Source organism: Rhinopithecus bieti, unplaced genomic scaffold, assembly GCF_001698545.2.
Source record: "Rhinopithecus bieti isolate Rb0 unplaced genomic scaffold, ASM169854v2 scaffold_64388, whole genome shotgun sequence".
In the NCBI taxonomy this organism is placed as follows: domain Eukaryota; kingdom Metazoa; phylum Chordata; class Mammalia; order Primates; family Cercopithecidae; genus Rhinopithecus; species Rhinopithecus bieti.
The window spans coordinates 104,390-122,670 of record NW_016824338.1 but is presented as its reverse complement, the minus strand read 5'-3'; the positions used below and the strand labels follow the sequence as shown (position 1 = coordinate 122,670).

Below are 18,281 nucleotides of genomic sequence, written 5' to 3'. Positions count from 1 at the left end.
TTTTTTTGAGACACAGTCTCACTCTGTCACCCGGCTGGAGTGCAGTGTTGCCATCTCAGCTCATTGCAACCTCCACCTCTCAGGTTCAAGCAATTCTTCTGCATCAGCCTCCCAAGTAGCTGGGGCCACAGGCACATGTCACCATGCCCGGCTAATTTTTGTATTTTTAGTAGAGACAGGATTTCACCATGTTGGCCAGGCTGGTCTTGAACTCCTGACCTCAGGTGATCCACCCGCCTCGGCCTCCCAAAGTGCTGGGATTACAGGTGTCAGCCACCAAGCTCAACTGGACTTGGGGAATTTTTATGGAGAACTGAAAATTATACTACAGAAATAGATGGAAATGTAAGTGCTGAAAACACAGTAGGTAAAAATAAAGTTTCACTGTATTGGTTTAATAGCCAATTAGATACACTGGAGATAGAATTAGTAAGCTGGAGAACAGGTTAGAAGAAAATATCTACTCTGAGACAGAGAGAAGCAAGAAAACAACATATACAGAAAAGAGCATGTGAGACATAGGAACCGGTAGTAAAGTCTGTGAAAGGCTGTTGTCTCTCATCTAGTGTCGGGCCTAAAGTTGCAGTCAGAAAGGCCTGCAGGTAAAAAGAAAAGTTGGATGTCAAGTGGAAATACTGAGAACAAACTGGAATTTGCATCTTTCTTGTACCTCCTTCAACCTTAATGACATGACGACCTGCAGGAAAAGATGGTGCCCTACACCGTTGAGCTTCAAGGACACGTGGCCTGAGACTTCTAGCAGCTAAAAAAAGAAATCTGGTGGGAGCTTCAGAAGTTGTGGAACCAAATGTTTTTCCTTATCACTGAGATGATCCATTGATAAGTGACAACTTGTATAAATTGCAGCGTTCCCTGGGGCCCTACAGTGGCCTTCAAAAAATAATAGCTGCTGATTTGGTGAGCCAGAAGGCCAGCAGCACCATGTGTGAACTGAAACACTGCCCAGCATCCTATACTAAACATCAGAGCAAATTAGTTCTTGCTATACTTCCATCTTCCAAATCTTGTGGACATTTCTCTTACGGCTAACTCTACCTTAGAACATATAGACAAGGGAATTCTGGGAAACATAGTTCTAATTTAGCTAAGTTAGCATAGTACAAAAGCACCAAAGATAAAAGGGGGAATAAATGGAGTTAAAATGTTTTTAAGGTTTGTATCATGTCCATAAAGTGATAAAACTACTAATTTTATTAAATTCTAATAAGTCAAGTATGCATGTTATAAACTCTAAGGTAACCACTAAAGAAAGAATAAAAGATTATTTATCAAGCTAATGATTATCATTCTAATAGAGGAGGAAAAAAGGGAAGTAAAAATAGTTATTCTGTCCAAAAGAAGATAAGAAAAGATAGAGAAATGAACACAAAATATAAAAGCCAACAAATAATAAGCTAGTTGATTTAAACCCAAATATATTACTAAATGCATTAAATTAAACCTGAATGAATTTCCAATTAAAAGACAAAGATTGCCAGATTGAATAAATATTAAAATCTGCTACTATGCTGCTTTCAATATACCTAAAATAAAAGATGGAAAAGAATATATCATGCAAATAGTAGCCAACATGAAGCTGGCATAGCTATACTAATATTGGACAAAATATGCTTTAAAGCAAGAAGTAATACTAGAGATGAAGGTGGATATTTTATGATGTAAAGTGTTCGATCTACCATGGAAATAAAACAACAATTCTAAATGTGTATGCACCAAATAAAATTTGCAGAACTAGTAGGTGACAGACAAATCCACAATCATAATGAGAGACTTTAATTCACCTTTTAGTGGTAGAAAAGTACATACAAATATGCAAAATTAGTAATGATGTAGAAAATTTAAACAACAAAATAAACAACTGATACTAATTGACATAAATAATATACCCAATAAGTGCAGAATATGTATTATTTTCAAGTATGCATGGAACATTTAAGAAAGTTGACCATGTCATAAATGAAGAAGCAAATTTCAACCCATTTCAAAGGTGTTAAATCATACAGAGTAGGATCTACAAATTTATTATCTAAATATATCAGAAAGCTAGGAAGCCCTTCATTTGTGGGGCTTGTACACTGTCTCCTTTCTCGTTAAAAATCAAAGATTTTCTTGAGCCTCTCATCCTAGATGTCATGGTGTCATTAACAGGAATAAGAAAGTTGGAGAAGAAATTTGATAAAGCATAAAGACATGATGTGAACATGAGAATGGCCTGATCATGTGGAATAGTATAGCAGGGACTTCATGTAGCTCTGGTCATCCAGTAGTTTGAGCCCTTCATACCTAGAAACTCAGGCTTTGTGTCCCTCTTCAACCACTGTATCTTCCATTTATTTTCTAGTACTTTAATGTTTAATAGTTTAAATTACCTTATTCATTCAAAAATATTTGGCAAGTGACCTATGTGTCTCAAACATTATTCAGGGTCTTGTAAAAAATATAGAAAAGCTATTCTATACGTAAACCATTTCTAAAATATGTTTCATTAATAAAATTTACTTTCTTAGGAATGATTTTAAGCACTAAAGAAATACAAGCTTATAATATTTTGAAACTTTTAATGAATGAATTTTATTTATTTCATTTTATCCAGTTGAATTAAATGAAGAAAAGCACAAAGAACTAATAGAGAAAAAGGAGATGGAAATTTCAGAGTTAAATGCAAAGCTAAGAAGTCAAGAAAAAGAAAAGCAAAATGAAATACTCAAGCTACAACTAGAGGTAAGTGTTTGAGTCTGCTAAACTTGAGGACACATCCCTTAGTCTAAACTGTATTTTGATTGTTTTTCATCACAGTGAGATACATTTTAGGATTAGAAGCAATTCTGTGAGAGGGCTTCACACATGCTTATTCTCCATCAAATGATTGCAGTAATCACATACCATACAATTGTCATCTGCATTGCCTTTCAGTGCTTGACCTGAAAGTGGACCCTTGAGTTGTTCAAGAGGTCCTGGTTTTTAGAGAGGATATTGCTTCCTCTGAGAACTTTTCTTCTCAGTATTTCCTACTTGACATCCAACTTTTCTTTTTAACTGCAGGCCTTTCTGACTGCAGCAACTTTAGGCCCAACACTAGGTGAGAGACAACAGCCTTTCATAGACTTTACTACCAGTTCCTGTATCTCATATGCTCTTTTCTGTATATGTCATTTTCTTGTTTTTCCCTGTCTCAGGGTAGATATTTTCTTCTAACCTATTCTCCAGCTTACTAATTCTATCTTCAGTGTATCTAATTGGCTATTAAACCAATACAGTGAAACTTTATTTTTGCTATTGTATTTTTAGCACTCACATTTCCCTGACAGAAAACTCAAGGATTATCTGCATTTTATGGTAAATTCTATGCAGGTTTCATAATTTCTACCATTCCAGCATGGGAAGAATGTTTGTAACGCTTCACATTATTCTCATCCCAGCAGAAATTTTTCAAACCCCAGTAACCAACTAGAAATTTCTTTTGCTTTATTTCTCATAAAAGGACAAATTTCTTCCTAATGACTTTCTGGAAGAATATATATCCTGGGGCAAACAAACCAAATTCCTAAAAAAAATTTTTAAAGGGACTTCAAATAGGGCATCTCAAAGGCTGAGTCTCTAGCTCTTTGCTCAAGAGTCTTGAGTAAGCTGGATGCGGTGGTTCACACCTTTAATCCCAGCACTTTGGCAGGCCGAGGCAGGAGGATCACCTGAGGTCAGGAGTTCAAGACCAACCTGGCCAACATGATGAAAGCCGTCTGTACTAAAAAAATACAAAAAATAGCCAGGCATGATGGCGGACACCTGTAATCCCAGCTACTCAGTAGGCTGAGGCAGGAGAATCACTTGAACCCGGGAGGCAACTTAGTAGTGAGCCAAGATTACACCACTGCACTCCAACCTGGGCAACAGAACGAAACTCTGTTTCAAAAAACAAAAAAACAAAACAAAACAAAACAAAAACCAGTCTTAAGTAGTTCTCTTAACCAGATATCACAATCTCAAATGTACTTTGACAAAATATTTGTCCTTTAAATTTTTTCTAGACTCTATCAATCTACCCTTCCATCATTCTTCCGTTGCTTGCCCCCACCCCAGCTTTCATTTTACCTTGTAAGAATTCACAAGTCTTAATTAAAATTACATACTATTCATATTCCTGAAACTTTGGAATCCCCAGGGTACTTGGCGAGGTACCATGTGTAATCATTGGGCAGAAAGAGGACTGATGTTGACTTTAGTTACCCTTTGTTGCTGCTGCTGCCATCTGACCAAGTGTACCACAAACCACAGGAAAGGCTGAATGGCCAAATGAAATTAATAGGCCATGTTTCAAGATCTACCACCAACTTCTAATCCTCTGTTTGGAAATTCACATTTTGTTTGCCATTTGGGCCTTATCACTGGTCTATTATTTAACTAGTATACAGAGCTCCATGTTATTTGTTTTCATTGTACCTAACCATTTCTCTCCTGAAACCAGAACATAATCTCAGAGTTTATTCTTAGTCCTCAGAGAGGCTATGTTAACTAAATCTGAAGAGAAGAGTTATATAATGGAATATTGTGCAAAAACAAAAAATCTGACCTGTAAGAATGGCCTATGATCACTTTTTAAATCTGATTCAGTTTAATTCAAACCAGCAAGGGTTCAAGCTATATCGACAAGATCGTATTCAAATTCTACTGTTCAGCCTCAAAGTTCCTGCGGAAAGCTGCGTGAGGTTTTCTCCCATGACTGTTTATTACATTTTCTTCATAATGCACTCATTTTAATGTAAAAATATTTTTACCCATCTTTAAGTTAAACTAGATTCTAAACCCTGACTGCACTGTAGAATCACGTGATGTTTTGAGAAAAAAATGATGCTAGCTGCACACCAGAATCTCTAAAGTAGTGCCCAGGCATTTGGTACTTTTAAAAAAAGAAAAGAAAAAAAAAAACCTCTCCAGGTAATTTTACCATGCAATCAGGGTTAATCTTGTTTTTGTGTTATTCGCTCTTTCTGAAAATTATTTCTTAAAGAAAGATTTTCTATTGTCTATTATTGTAATTTACACCTAAATTACAGATTACATGTCAAAGGATATCATGGACTATAATTATAGAAACAATTGTTTCTAATTGTCTAGAGTTTCAATAACTTTTTCAATTTGATTCAGTTTGATGCCAAACTAGCAAGAGTTCAGACTAAATCAAAATTATATCCGGATTCTACTGTTTTGCCACAAAGTATCTACAGAAGGGTATGTGAGTTTTCCTCTCATTATTCATTGCTTAAGAAAACTTTCTAAGCATGTTTCTATAAAAATCATCTAATTCTTATTACCAATGTAAGGTGTTTTTTAAAATACCAATTTATAGCAGAAGTATATTTCTTTATTGTTATTTCATTGTTCCTTGTACTAAATTTTATTATTTCTGAATTGTAATAACAAATTTTTTGTTTTGTTTAGAAACTGCAACATTTTCAAGAAGAAAAAAACAAGGAGATTGCAATTCTTCGTAATACCATTCGCGATTTAGAGCAACGCCTTTCTGTTGGCAAAGATTCTCACCTTAAGCGTAGACGGTTTTGAGCTTAGCAGTAAATTCATTAGTTGATATTTATTTAAAAGCAATAGAAAGTTTCACTTCTAGTTTCAATATACACATACAGCCTACATAACAAAAAAGTCAGCTTTAAGGTTTTTATTGAATTTATTTGGACAAATCCATACTGTATCCAATTGTGTACTGCATGCTTGCTTAACAGTATTAACCATAAAGGAGGTCAGGTTTATAGGGTTTGGTTTACCTATTAAACCATCATTGACTATGGAAATACTTACTAAGCAATATAGAGATAGACAATATTCTTTATCTTTCCTCTTATATCTTTTAAGACAGCCACTCAAATTTTAGAAGAGTGTGATACAACATTAAAGAAAGAAAGATACAAAGGCTTTATTCATGTGTGATAGTAAAAATCAGGATATGAGTCTTAGATATACAGAAGATAAATGGATATTTAAAATATAGTTATATATGCTTTTTTAGCAAAATATTCATGTGTTAAGTATTTCTGGATCTTAAAATACAAAATCCACTTATGAGTTAAAAGTGTAAGATTGAAAAGACAAGGATAATACTGTTTTGAGAGATAAGTAAAGAAAAAAATGGAAAGCATGTCTTTGTTGTTCTTCCTCCATTCTAAATTGCTAACTATCCAACAGAAACCCCTAGGTCATAGTTTACGTTTCTATTCTCATTAAAGCAAATAGAACACTGGAAAAAAGAAAAAAAAAGACATATTAACCAAAAGCTGCAATCACCTTTCAGTTGCCCCATCATAAAAAATATGGTTTGAGTCAATATTTCTATGACATAAAATTTAAAATCTGGAAGCCAATCCAGTAGATTTCTTCATGTTTGCACAAACCTAATTTTGATTTTTGGTTTAGTAATTTGGTAGTTTATAAAAGTGCTGGAAATGAAATTGTGTCTAGACTGATTTGGGGAGTATGTCCTATTTCAAATATTTAGTTTGAAGATCATTCTCACTTTTTTGCCTTATTCTTTCAACGTCAATTGGTACTGACTTCTGTGGGTATAAGCTGCTGACTTATTTGTCAGGCAGCTGGAGGCAAACGTCACTGACAAGATTCAGTTATGTTCTCCTCTGCCCAAAGTCCCTGTCAGCTACATAAAGATGGGAGGTTTTCTTTACACTGTCAGGTGATTGCAGACCCTGTTTTTTCAAATATCAGATGTCGACAATGGCAGCATCAGCTCCTAGGAGCCAACTCTGAATCTTTGGGCAATTTACAGAGTAATTGATTTATACATCTCTTTCGTCAGAGCTTCTTTTGTAGATGTTGTAAACCTTCACTTCCTAGCATATCTGAGTTCTCTGAGTGACCCTGCCTATGTTGACCCTTGTGCTTATGGTGGTGATGAAGGCCTGGAGGAGCAGGATGAGTAGGAGCATCTGGTGCTCCTGGTTGCTGATTCTCTGAAAGCTCACTGCTGCGAAGGTGCTGATGTCCCTGATTGTGATGATGCTCATGATGGTAATGGAGCTGTGGAGCTTCAACTGTTTCATCCACAGTAGCCAAAGATATACCTTTACAAAAGTCTTCATCTTTGAGAGTCTGGAACAAATTTATAAATCACTTATTAACAAGTTTATAGATATAGGAATAATGCATGAAAAATGATTTGTAGAGCTAACGTATGTGAAATTCCAACTAGTTAATTAGAATCAAACTCGCTTTGTATTATATTAATGAGAAAGTCTGATGTTAGTCTCAACACCTAGACATTTTATTAAAGGCGTAAAAAGAAAGCCAAACCACTGTACTTATATTTGCAGAAGCGAATGAAGTAAACTGGCAAAAGGAACTTAGATTGCAGGAAAATCAATCTAATATCAAATCCTAAATTCAATTGACCTGGGCCGAGCATGGTGGCTCATGCCTGTAATCCCAGCACTTTGGGAGGCCAAGGCAGGCAGATTGCTTGAGCTCAGGAGTCGGAGACCAGCCTGGGCAACATGGCGAGACTGCGTCTCTGCAAAATATACATAAATTAGCTGGGTGTGGAGGCACATGCCTGTAGTCCCAGCTACTTTGGAGGCTGAGGTGAGAGGATCGTTTGAGCCCACAAGGTGGAGGTTGCAGTGAGATCAGATGGTGCCACTGCACTCCAGTCTGGGTGACAGAGTCAGACCTTATCTCAAAAAAACAAAAAAAATAAAAAAGCAGTTGAACTATATGGAAACTTCTGTACCTGTGTCAACAGTGCATCTCATCTAATACTATATGATACTGTAATCTAATATTAATTTATCTCTGATAATTCAAAAATGCTAATAAACTCTGCTCAAATGTGTTAGTTTTTCATACTTCTTCCTATGCCAGGAAACGTTCTGAACTTCACCAAAGCTTTGCTAATGTCTCCCTACCATAAGGCTGTCAGCTGAAAATAGCAAATTACTGCCCGACTCCCACTGACCATAATATCCACTCTGCATGATCCTAGTTCTTTAATTTACTAGAAGTCTTTATTGTTTTGTGGTACCTACCAATCAGAGAATCAAAGCCTATAGATATAGAAATGTAACATTAAATCTCAACCTAAGACTAATTTGTAAATAAAATTACAAAATCAACTTAGAAACCCAAAGACTCACTAAGTGATATGCTTTTGATGTTTTTAAGGTAATAAATTCCATTAAATTTTAGCATACAACTACTAAGTGGTATTTTATTTGGTTATTTCTGAATTACTTCTACATTAGAAGCTAATAGTGTTTGCTTCCAAAGTTATAAACAATTTGATATATGTTAAAAATATACTGTGTAATGTTCAAAGTGTTCAAGGTTTAAACAAACACAAATATCTATGGTAGCAGTATAATTTCTTTCATTTATTTGCTTATTTATTTAGAGACAGAGTCTCTCTCTTTCGCCAGGCTAGAATGCAGTGGCACTACCTTGGCTCACTGCAACCTCCGCCTCCCCGGTTCAAGCGATTCTCCTGCCTCAGCCTCCCAAGTAGCTGGGATTACAGATATGTGCCGCCAGGCCCAGCTAATTTTTGTATTTTTAGAAGAGATGGGGTTTCACCATGTTGGCCAGGATGGTCTCGATCTCTTGATCTCGTGATTCGTCCACCTCGGCCTCCCAAAGTGCTGGGATTACAGGCGTGGGCCACCGCACCCTGCCAGTAGTCTAATTTCAGAAACGAATTACTATATTTTACTGATTCTGTGATGCTTATTTCTTTAGATTTTAATATCTCTAAAATTAGAATGTACCACACTGTTGGTGGTGTTTTCTCACTGTATTCTACTTTAATTAAATTAGCAGCATTTTTTTTTCCTAAATAGTACGTAAGATAATATGTCATATAATCAGTGGTATCTAGGAGACAATGAAATAGAAAAACTCCAATTTGATTTGGCATATCAGATAATAATAGTGTCTAATCTGTAATTCGTATTTACAGATGATTCACACATTTTAAGCATATTGTGGTAACTTGTACTAACTTTTTCAATATAACTGGGCATATTTATAACTATCAAGCATTTGCACAAGTGAGAAATACAGAAATAATCTCAAAATATGAGGAATCATTATAGTTAGTATTTATTAAAGGCTTAGTTCAGGTTGAGTTAGTACTTTTCTGTCATTACTCTTAGTATTTTCTTCCATTACCTCAGTCTCCTCATCTTTAAAAGTAGTAAAATAACCCTCAAAAGATCATTATAAAGGTTAAAATGTGAAAATTACATAACTAGAGTAAGTAACTTGTACTCCTTAACAACTAAATTAATTAATTAATTAAATTTGTTAAAAATTTGAGGCAGCTTTCTTTAGAGCTGGGGAAAATCTGAAGGAAATACAACTTACAAATAAAATTGAGAATTGTTTTTAAACCTAAGTTCAAATTTTCCCAATCTGACCTATCAATGGAACATTGTTTAGAATTATTTTCCTTTTTGTTATGAAGGAAAACAAGTCTAGTTAATACAAATCAAATTCTTTGAGTGTCTTTGATATTTAAAAAAGATTTAAATATAGTTCTCATAACAAGGAAGAAATATTTTCATGGTTGTTAGGAAATAAATATCAGTAATGAGTAGAAAACTTACTCCATTTGGAAGTAAACTCAAACTGCAGATGGGCAGACAGTGGAAGGGCTTCAGGAAAAATGTGATAGTCTTGCATCTTCAATAAATTAACTAGTTTCTGGCCCCAGTTCCATTCCAAGTAATGCTGTGGGTAAGCTTTGCTACTGCTATGTTCTTGTGCTAACAAGTTCAGGATACTACAATAATGTTGCTTTTTTGTGCTGACTAAATTCTTTGAGCGCTTATGCTCATGCAACGTCATTTGGTGGTAACTGAAATACAATACATTGACTTTTAATTTCTAAAGCCCTTCTAGATAAAGGCATCAACATCGATCTTCAAAAGATGTTTTAAAGTAGAGGTTAGGCCGGGCACGGTGGCTCACACCTGTAATCCCAGCACTTTGGGAAGCTCAGGCGGGCGTATCACAAGGTCTGGAGATCAAGACCATCCTGGCTAACAGGGTGAAACCCCATCTCTACTAAAAATACAAAAAAATTAGCCGGTTATAGTGGCAGGCGCCTGTAGTCCCAGCTACTCGGGAGACTGAAGCAGGAGAGTTGGCGTGAACCCAGGAGGCGGAGCTTGCAGTGAGCCGAGATCACGCCACTGCACTCCAGCCTGGACGACAGAGCGAGACTCCCTCTCAAAAATAATAATAATAATAAATAAATAAAGTAAAGGTTAGATGACAGGATATGTGTTTAATTATAAAAATTATTATTTATTTTAGTACGCCTGCAAAAGCATTGAATTATCTAAATAAGTTAGTGTTTCATGATAATCTCTTAAAAGATTTCCTCTTTTCTCCCCAGAAAATAATTCAGAAAATACCGTGAGAGAGCAGTTTCCACATTTCTTTTCACAGTAAGCAATCTTAATGGCTTCTTCTACATATGGGAAAGTTAGGAAGGAAAAAGGCAAACCAAGATGATATACAAGAAGGCCACATCTAAGAAAAAGGACAAATGCAATGTCATTATAATATTTTCTGTATCACGATCCTACTCAAATACAGTCTGGGATAGGTATTATAGCTTTAATGGTTATAACTAAGACCCTTTCATGCCTTTACTAAATTTCTTTGGGTGAGAGCTACAAATGAGCTCTCAGGCACTGCACACCACATCAGGTCATAGCAACACTACAACTAGTCTAATACCAGTATTTTGAAGTTATAGATATGTCACTATATAATATCAAAAATGTCATCATTGTGACTTGGTCAAATACAATTTTGTGATTGACTTACAAATTCTACCAGTGCCCAAACCACTAACTTATAAATTAGGCTCTGAAAATCACTTGAGCTTGTCATAACTGCTAAGGCAGCACAAATTTGACACAACAAGAAATCATCACATAACAAAAAGATCTCCAAGCCTTGGCCAGTAGCCCATTTATTTAAAAATGTGTCTAATGCAATGAAAATTTCAGCACAATGAAAGTATTAGAACATGTGGCCTTGTCAGAAATGGTGGGGTTAAAATGTTCTTCTTGCCCACATTTTACCTAGTATATATGGTTTTATGTGACTATCAAAAGGTTATACTTTTAGGTTATCCTGAAAATTAGAAGTTTAAAGGCCTAAAAGAATGAAACATGAATTTTTTAAAATTTAGTATGAGACTAAGTGGGGCTCACCAGACTCCGGAGAGTCAAAGAAAACAAAGCACCAACTAAGAATGTTTATAATGGCATAATGCATGAATTGAGATTCCCTCAAAATATAAATGTTTTATTTATTCATAGAATCAAAAGTAGATTTGGGCAGATCATGCTTAAATGATAACTCACTTTACAGTTCAGAAATTCAGGCATGTAGCCTTAAAATTATTTAGATTAAAAATAATTAGAAGATACAGTTATTAATTTGCAAAAGAATTAGGTTAGAATTGTACAGGATGTACAAATTGGTCATTTTTTAAATTTAACCAAAATGCCAATTTACAGAGATAATCAATTTTCTGTATTTTCCTCCTGGAATGGTGAAATCTTTTACATGCCTTACTTTTAAAAGTCATTTCAAAAATAAAAGTCATTTCAAAAAACAATGTGAATAAACAGTTTATAAACTATTTGACAATAAACAAAAGCAAATATATTATTTTAAATCACTTACTATTAAATACAAAAGAAGAAGAAATCAAGTGAAGAGATTAGTGGAAAAATCTAAAAGAGTGGTCACCGGGAAGTAACTTGAGATAATAATTATGGATATGAGATAAATATACTCAAGATTAAGAACCCATAGAATTTGATTATTGACCCGTGATGGGAAGTGTGATGGAAGGAATCAGTAATACATTCCTGTCACACAGTTTTCTGAAGGGGTAGATGGCAGCAAGCTTGCCATACATGATGGTTTTTGTGACGTCCTGCAAAATGGTGGATGATGACTGGGAGTGCAGGGTCTGAAAATTATAGGATTATATGCCCTAGTGGTTGGCTGCATCTGCCTCCAATAGGTTGTATATAAAAATCACACAAAGGTGAAAGTATAAGCACGTTTTAGGAGAAGATAATCAATACAGATTTGAATAATTGAATTTAAGATGTTTGTGAATGTATCTATGAAGTAGATATACTGGTCTGGAGTTCAGTCATTGTGTTTCAGCTTTGTATATATATATGGGATCATCCTAATATATGTTGTAATTGTAATCAAGGGATAGATGAGATTGCTCAGGTAAAATGTGCGGAGTGTCAATAGAAGGAAACCTATACAGCCCTGAATAACACAAACACATACAGAATAAACCAAGGAAGAATGTGATAGGACGAAAATAAGGAGGTGGAAGAGGAGGAAGTGTGGAGGAGGAGAAAGAAGAGGAGGGATGTGGGGAAAACCAGCAGGGTATAGTGTCATAGAAATTTCTTTAAATGAGAGTATTTCAAAAATAAGGAGTTATTTTTACTTCTAAATGTTAAAGAGAAATTATATGAGATGAAGACTGAAATATGGCATTGTATTTAACAGTAAAGAAGATTATTATGTGTGATGGGAAGTAAATAAATAGATGTGAAACAGTTATTTTTAAATTTGGGATGTGTTTGTCTGTACGAACCTGTCATATATGAGGAAGTCATCTTTGCTTCCATTTAAAAGAGTCCAGACATCTGTTTGATTTTCTTCTTGTTGATAAACAGGAATATGCTCTGAAACCTTATTCTTAAGATGTGTATATTTCAATCGAGAAGATATTCCTTGATGATTAACAACAATATAAGAAATATTAGAATATCCTTCTTTCTCCAGTTTTACTCGCAGGTCTTCCAATCTAAAATATTTGGGAAGAAACACATAAAATGAATAATCTCATTTGATTTGATTAGTGGTTTTCTCCCTCTTCCTTAATTTTCTATGTGAAACTCTCCTTCTTATGTTTAACTAACCCATACTGCACCTATTTATATTATTGTGAAAGATTTTAAAACTTTAATTTTTAGAATTACTTAAAACTTGTGCTTAATTAAAACCTTATGCTTACACAAATATTGGCTCATTTAGTTCTCAAATTAGCACAATGAAGTGTATATATTTTAAATGTATCTTATAGGTAGAATGGATTCAACCAACCACAGATAAAAAATGTTTGGAAAAAAAAAAGATGGCTGCATCTATAGTAGTGAACATGTAGACTTTTTTCAATGTCATTCATTATTCACTAAACAATACAGTATAAAAATTACTTACATAGCATTTACATTCTGCTAGGTATTATAAGTAATCTAGAGATAATTAAAGCATATGAAAAGTATGTGCATAGGTTATAGATGCCATTTTATATAAGGGATTTGAGCTCCATGGATTTTGGTGTGTGAGGGGAATCCTGGAACCAATCCTGCACAGATACCTTTGGATGACAGAAAGGAGAATTCCACCCAATCAATATCTGGTGAACAACTCAACAAATATATTTGATATTTATTTGTTAAATAACCCAAAACCTTTGATAGCAAGCCTAGTGTTCTTTCTACTCTGACAAAAGTCTTCTCTGCTTCTTGTATTGAAGTAACTGTTCTATTTGCAGAAGTACATTTTAGAACATTTTCATTACACAAGTAATACATATTTAGTAGGGAGTTATAAAATATAGGTCCACAAAAAGAAGAAAAAATGTCCATAACCCTGGGAAACCCACTGTAAACATTTTGGTCTGTATCATCCTAGTTTCTCTCTTCTAATATGTCTGTGCAAGCACATAGTTTTTCCAAAAGTGTGACTTAAATACATTGTTTACACTTTTATGTCTATATGCATGTGTATATTTAATAGCCTTCCCCTTAAGGTATTTTAAGCCACACAAAGACTGTCTTACTTAGATGCCTGCAGTATGCACAGGTATCAGCTGGCTTGAAGAAGAGCAACCACAGTCACTGAACCATTGGAGTCTAGCATTGGATCTTGATCTCTTATGCTCCAGGCTGGGGGTTGCTTACAGAAGGAGCTTTGGTCCTGGCTCTCTGTTCCTCCCGATGGAAGGAGACAGAGAGCCAGGGCAAGCCCCAGACTTCTCCACATTGCTGGGGCTGTCCTGTAAAAGAGAAAACCTGTCACTCTTCTTCATAGTTAATTTCACAGTCCTAACTATGAATTTCTATAAATCCTGCAGACATAATTCCACTTCCTAAAAATACCTAGCCCATGAATTCTGTCTCCAGAAAGGTATGCTCAGACTGTGGCTTATATAAATAAGTCTGTGACTTACATAACATTCTGCAAACACAACCTGACTTTTGTTTGAGACACACCAAGTTCTGACTGTTCTTTCTATCCTCCAAGAAGAAACGGATAGGCCGGTCGCGGTGGCTCGCGCCTGTAATCCCAGCACTTTGGGAGAACGAGGTGGGAGGATCATGAGGTCAGGAGATCGAGACCTTCCTGACTAACATGGTGAAACTCCTTCTCTACTAAAAATACAAAAAAAAAAAAAAAAAAAAAAAATTGGCCGGGCGTGGTGGCAGACGCTTGTAGTCCCAGAGGCTGAGACAGGAGAATGGTGTGAACCCGGGAGGCGGAGCTTGCAGTGAGCCGTGATCGCGCTACTGCACTCCAGCCTGGGCAACAGAGCAGTCTCAAAAAAAAGAAAAGAAAGAAAGAAAAAAGAAAAGAAGAAAAAAGGGATAAATAGAGAATTCTGCACAGAAATGAAAAGAGCCAGCAAAAAAAGAGAACCAAGGAAGAAAGGTGATGGCAGAGAAGACAGTATACCAACATGAATGTGGCTCATGTCGGGCCCTTAGCTCTTCAAGTTCAAACATTCTATATTTATAAATTTCTTGGGTATGGCTCCCTTTTGTTTCTCTTATTCCTTGAAGTCTGACTCTATGTATCTAACCAAGTAGAAATATCGCACATCACTGCCCCCTCTACCATATAAGACTCACTGAAATCCACACTCAATTAGCCTATTCATTGGAAAGTTCCTATGACTAGAAAATTCCTATGACTAGACAGCACTTTCTTTGGTAAAAGATGCTTCCTCTGAGCAACGAAGTTAAAATGTTTTAAATACCTGACTAGAAATATCCTCAAAACTAGGGCTAGCTTTCTAAACAGAGTGGTTCAAAACAGGTGAACAGTAGACAGGTGATAAGAAAAAGGAACACATTCAGCAGAGAGGAGCAAAGAAAAATCCTCACAAGTAATTCAGGCTCATTTTGATGTAAGAGTCTGTGGGGAGAGATCAGGACAAAATTTGAAAACTGGGAGGGCAATACATTTTCAAGCACTGATTTGAGATTTTTAAAAGCAGATGCATTTCTTTGGAGGTGGGGAGCTAATGGTAAATTACTTAGAGTGAACCCAGAATTAAGAGGAGAATAGAAAAGCTAAAATCAGATTGATCTGGGCTTTAATGCACTGGTAGAATTTTTAACCCTGATTGTCTTTCACATTATTTAACACATCAAAACTCCTACCTGTATATGATACCTTGATAAGAACTTGACTAAAGGAAGAGAAAAAAACTAGACAAAGAGAGTGAGGTCAGAGGGAGGCAGAGAGAGAGGACAAATTAACTTGCTTATTTAAGGCCACCCCAACTACTTATTCTAACATTTAAAATATTCTAATATTTTAAGAAGAAGTTATATTTGGACTATTTCTAGAAAATTCCTCTAGAATGGTATTTACAATGATAATACAATTATCCTTATTATAGCTAACATTTATTTAACTTTTATACAACTATATTCAGGTGGCTCTAAGCACTTTTATATATCATGTCAGTGAATCCTTAAGACAATTATGTGACCGTTATCCCCTTTTGCAGTTGAAAAAAACCATGGCTAAGAGTTTAGGTAGCTTGTCTATGATCACACAGAGAGTAAGTCAGTCACAAGAGAGACTGGATTAAAACTAGTTCCATCAAATCCAAAGCATGACATCTTAGGTACTGCAATATATTGAGAGTTTTTAGATAGATCACCTTGTAATAACTATAGCCGCCAACTATTTTTGTTTACGCACTAAGACGCCAAAGAGAACATAAAAATAATTCAAGCTGTTTTGTTTCTTAATAGAATGGCTAGGTTTTCTCTGTTTCCTAGACTACAAATTCAGTAGTTATAGAACCTTGACAAAAATTCAGCATTTGATTTTTTCACTTTGCCACAGAGCACATATTTCCTTTTTTTTTTTGAGACAGAGTCTTGCTCTGTCACCCAAGCTGGAGTGCAATGGTGCAATCTCAGCTCACTGCAACCTTCACCTCCCAGGTTCAAGCAGTTCTCCTACCTCAGTCTCCCAAGTAGCTGGGATTACAGGTGCCCGCCACCACACCCGGCTAATTTTTATATTTTTCGTAGAGACGGGCCAGGCTGGTCTCAAATTCCGGACCTCGTGATCTGCCTGCCTCGGCCTCCCAAACTGCTGGAATTACAGGCGTGAGCCACCGTGCCCAGCCCAGAGCATGTATTTCAAGTAGCTGAATGGTGAATATAAATGAAAAGACTATTTCACTCATTTCCCTCATTTAGGTTTTTGATGAAAAAATAACCCATTGGCAGAGAGTTGTAGCTTAGAGTTCACACTTATGGATTTCTTCTGTCATTAGAATCAACAGGCTGCTCGATTTTGCTTTCTTAAAATTATTTCTTACACAATAAACCTTTAATAATTATAGTTGTCAGACAGCTATACAAAAATAGTGAAGATAAATAACACAATTGGATTTACTGGAAGCTGATCCAGTAAGAATTGAAAAGTAGTTGCAAATTTCACTAACGTCACCACTTTTCAATTGCAGAACTTAGATTTGATGGCCACATACAGGCCTACATTTATTTTAAATTCCTCATTAAAAAGCAGGATATGCACAAACTTTCTCTGTCCTCTACCTCTGAACTTTAGGCCAGCATCTGAAAGCCCCTAATTCACCTGAATGCTCTCATTCACCATTTAAAATACAAAATTTTGCATTTAATCATAGACCACCTAATTGTGACATGGGTTTTAGCTTCTTTAACGGTGACCACTTCTGCACTGTGGACTGAACCTGCTGTACCCCACTCCACCACCACTTTTTTTCCTGAAACTGCTCACAATATCCCTGGATATTTCTAAGACACTAGAATGAGCATATTTCAGTGTCTGCTCTTCAAATCCAAATGGCTGGGTTTTTTTTCCCTGTTTGTTCTTATTCTGCCTTTCAGTGGAAAATATTTAAATTTGAACACATAATACTGCCTACATAACATCACAACAGATTATAGAATAAAAGGTTTGGATTTTTCCAGCTTCCTCTGCTCTCAGCTGTGCAGAAGACAGGGCAGAAATCAAGAACTGTCAAATGTGCCCACTGGGAACTTCACCTACCACACCCAAATTCAGACTCTTATCCTTTTTCTCTTTTATTATTTTTATTTCCTCTACCCACCTGTTTTTTCAATCTATTCTATGGGAAAAAACATTTTATCAGACTCAAAAAATATTTATCAAACTCTAAAAGAATAAAGTGTCAGAAAACACGAAGTTCCTACTTACACAACCCCTTCCAGCGGGCCTGCTTCCTTCCTCTTTGCTTTACTCGGGCAGCTCCACAAAGCCACAGCCGCACACTCTGATATTTATAGTCCTGTTGTTTACCTCACCCCTCAGGTATAGTCCATAGTTCAATGTTCATTCTTGCAGTGACCTTGCAACCAGAGCAAACCCCTGAGCTGATTGTTATCAACTTAAAAGAAAGTAGCAAGTACTGTCATGCATAATATAGGGAAAACATTTTGACAATTACTAATTTATTCCCTATCCTTTTCAGTCACCCCAGTATCTAGGATTTAATGGTACAGTCGGGGGCGGGAGGAAGGGCTAAGGGTAAACAAGGCCTCCAAGTCTGGTTCTTTCCCAAACTGTAATAGGGAAAAGCATTTGCTGAGCCAGCGAATTATGTTGCTGCTTTAAAAAAAAAAAGAAAAGAAAAGAAAAGTTTTTTTTTTCCTTTTGTTTTGCTTCCTTTTGCAGTGATGAGGTGCTAGCTTAGCCCACACTGTGTGACCTTTGTTAGAAAAGTCACCTGCTGTTACAAGTTACTCTGGTCTCCTGTTGTTACAGACTTACGTCGATTGTGTTCTACATTTACAACTTGAATTCATATGGGATTTCACAGGACCACTGCTCTTTTCTTTACAATTTAAGGAAATAGAAAAATAGACTTA

General features: G+C 35.8%; 2 protein-coding genes across 3 annotated transcripts in view; one reads left to right on the top strand and one right to left on the bottom strand.

The window, feature by feature from the left end:
- The window catches only part of CCDC152 (coiled-coil domain containing 152), a gene marked incomplete at its 5' end in the record, with an annotated part of 32,885 nt that extends 24,722 nt beyond the window's left edge, over positions 1 to 8,163 (top strand). The window contains 3 exons of the mRNA XM_017862240.1: positions 2,615 to 2,742; positions 5,164 to 5,247; positions 5,458 to 8,163. Of these exons, the coding sequence (XP_017717729.1) occupies positions 2,615 to 2,742; positions 5,164 to 5,247; positions 5,458 to 5,580 (335 nt within the window). The remainder of the gene's footprint in view (positions 1 to 2,614; positions 2,743 to 5,163; positions 5,248 to 5,457) is intronic.
- SELENOP (selenoprotein P) lies at positions 5,678 to 17,849 on the bottom strand. Of its 2 annotated transcripts, none has more exons than XM_017862241.1 (5): positions 17,611 to 17,849; positions 13,943 to 14,158; positions 12,689 to 12,901; positions 10,455 to 10,572; positions 5,678 to 7,134 (listed from the first exon to the last, which is right to left on the bottom strand). In XM_017862241.1, the coding sequence occupies exons 2-5, from the start codon at positions 14,143 to 14,145 to the stop codon at positions 6,523 to 6,525; spliced, it is 1,146 nt and encodes a 381-aa protein (XP_017717730.1). In that variant the 5' UTR covers positions 14,146 to 14,158; positions 17,611 to 17,849; the 3' UTR covers positions 5,678 to 6,522. The 2 variants fall into 2 exon arrangements, with proteins under 2 accessions (XP_017717730.1, XP_017717731.1); XM_017862242.1 differs by having other exon boundaries at positions 6,541 to 7,134.
- Between the last annotated feature and the right edge of the window lie 432 nt (positions 17,850 to 18,281).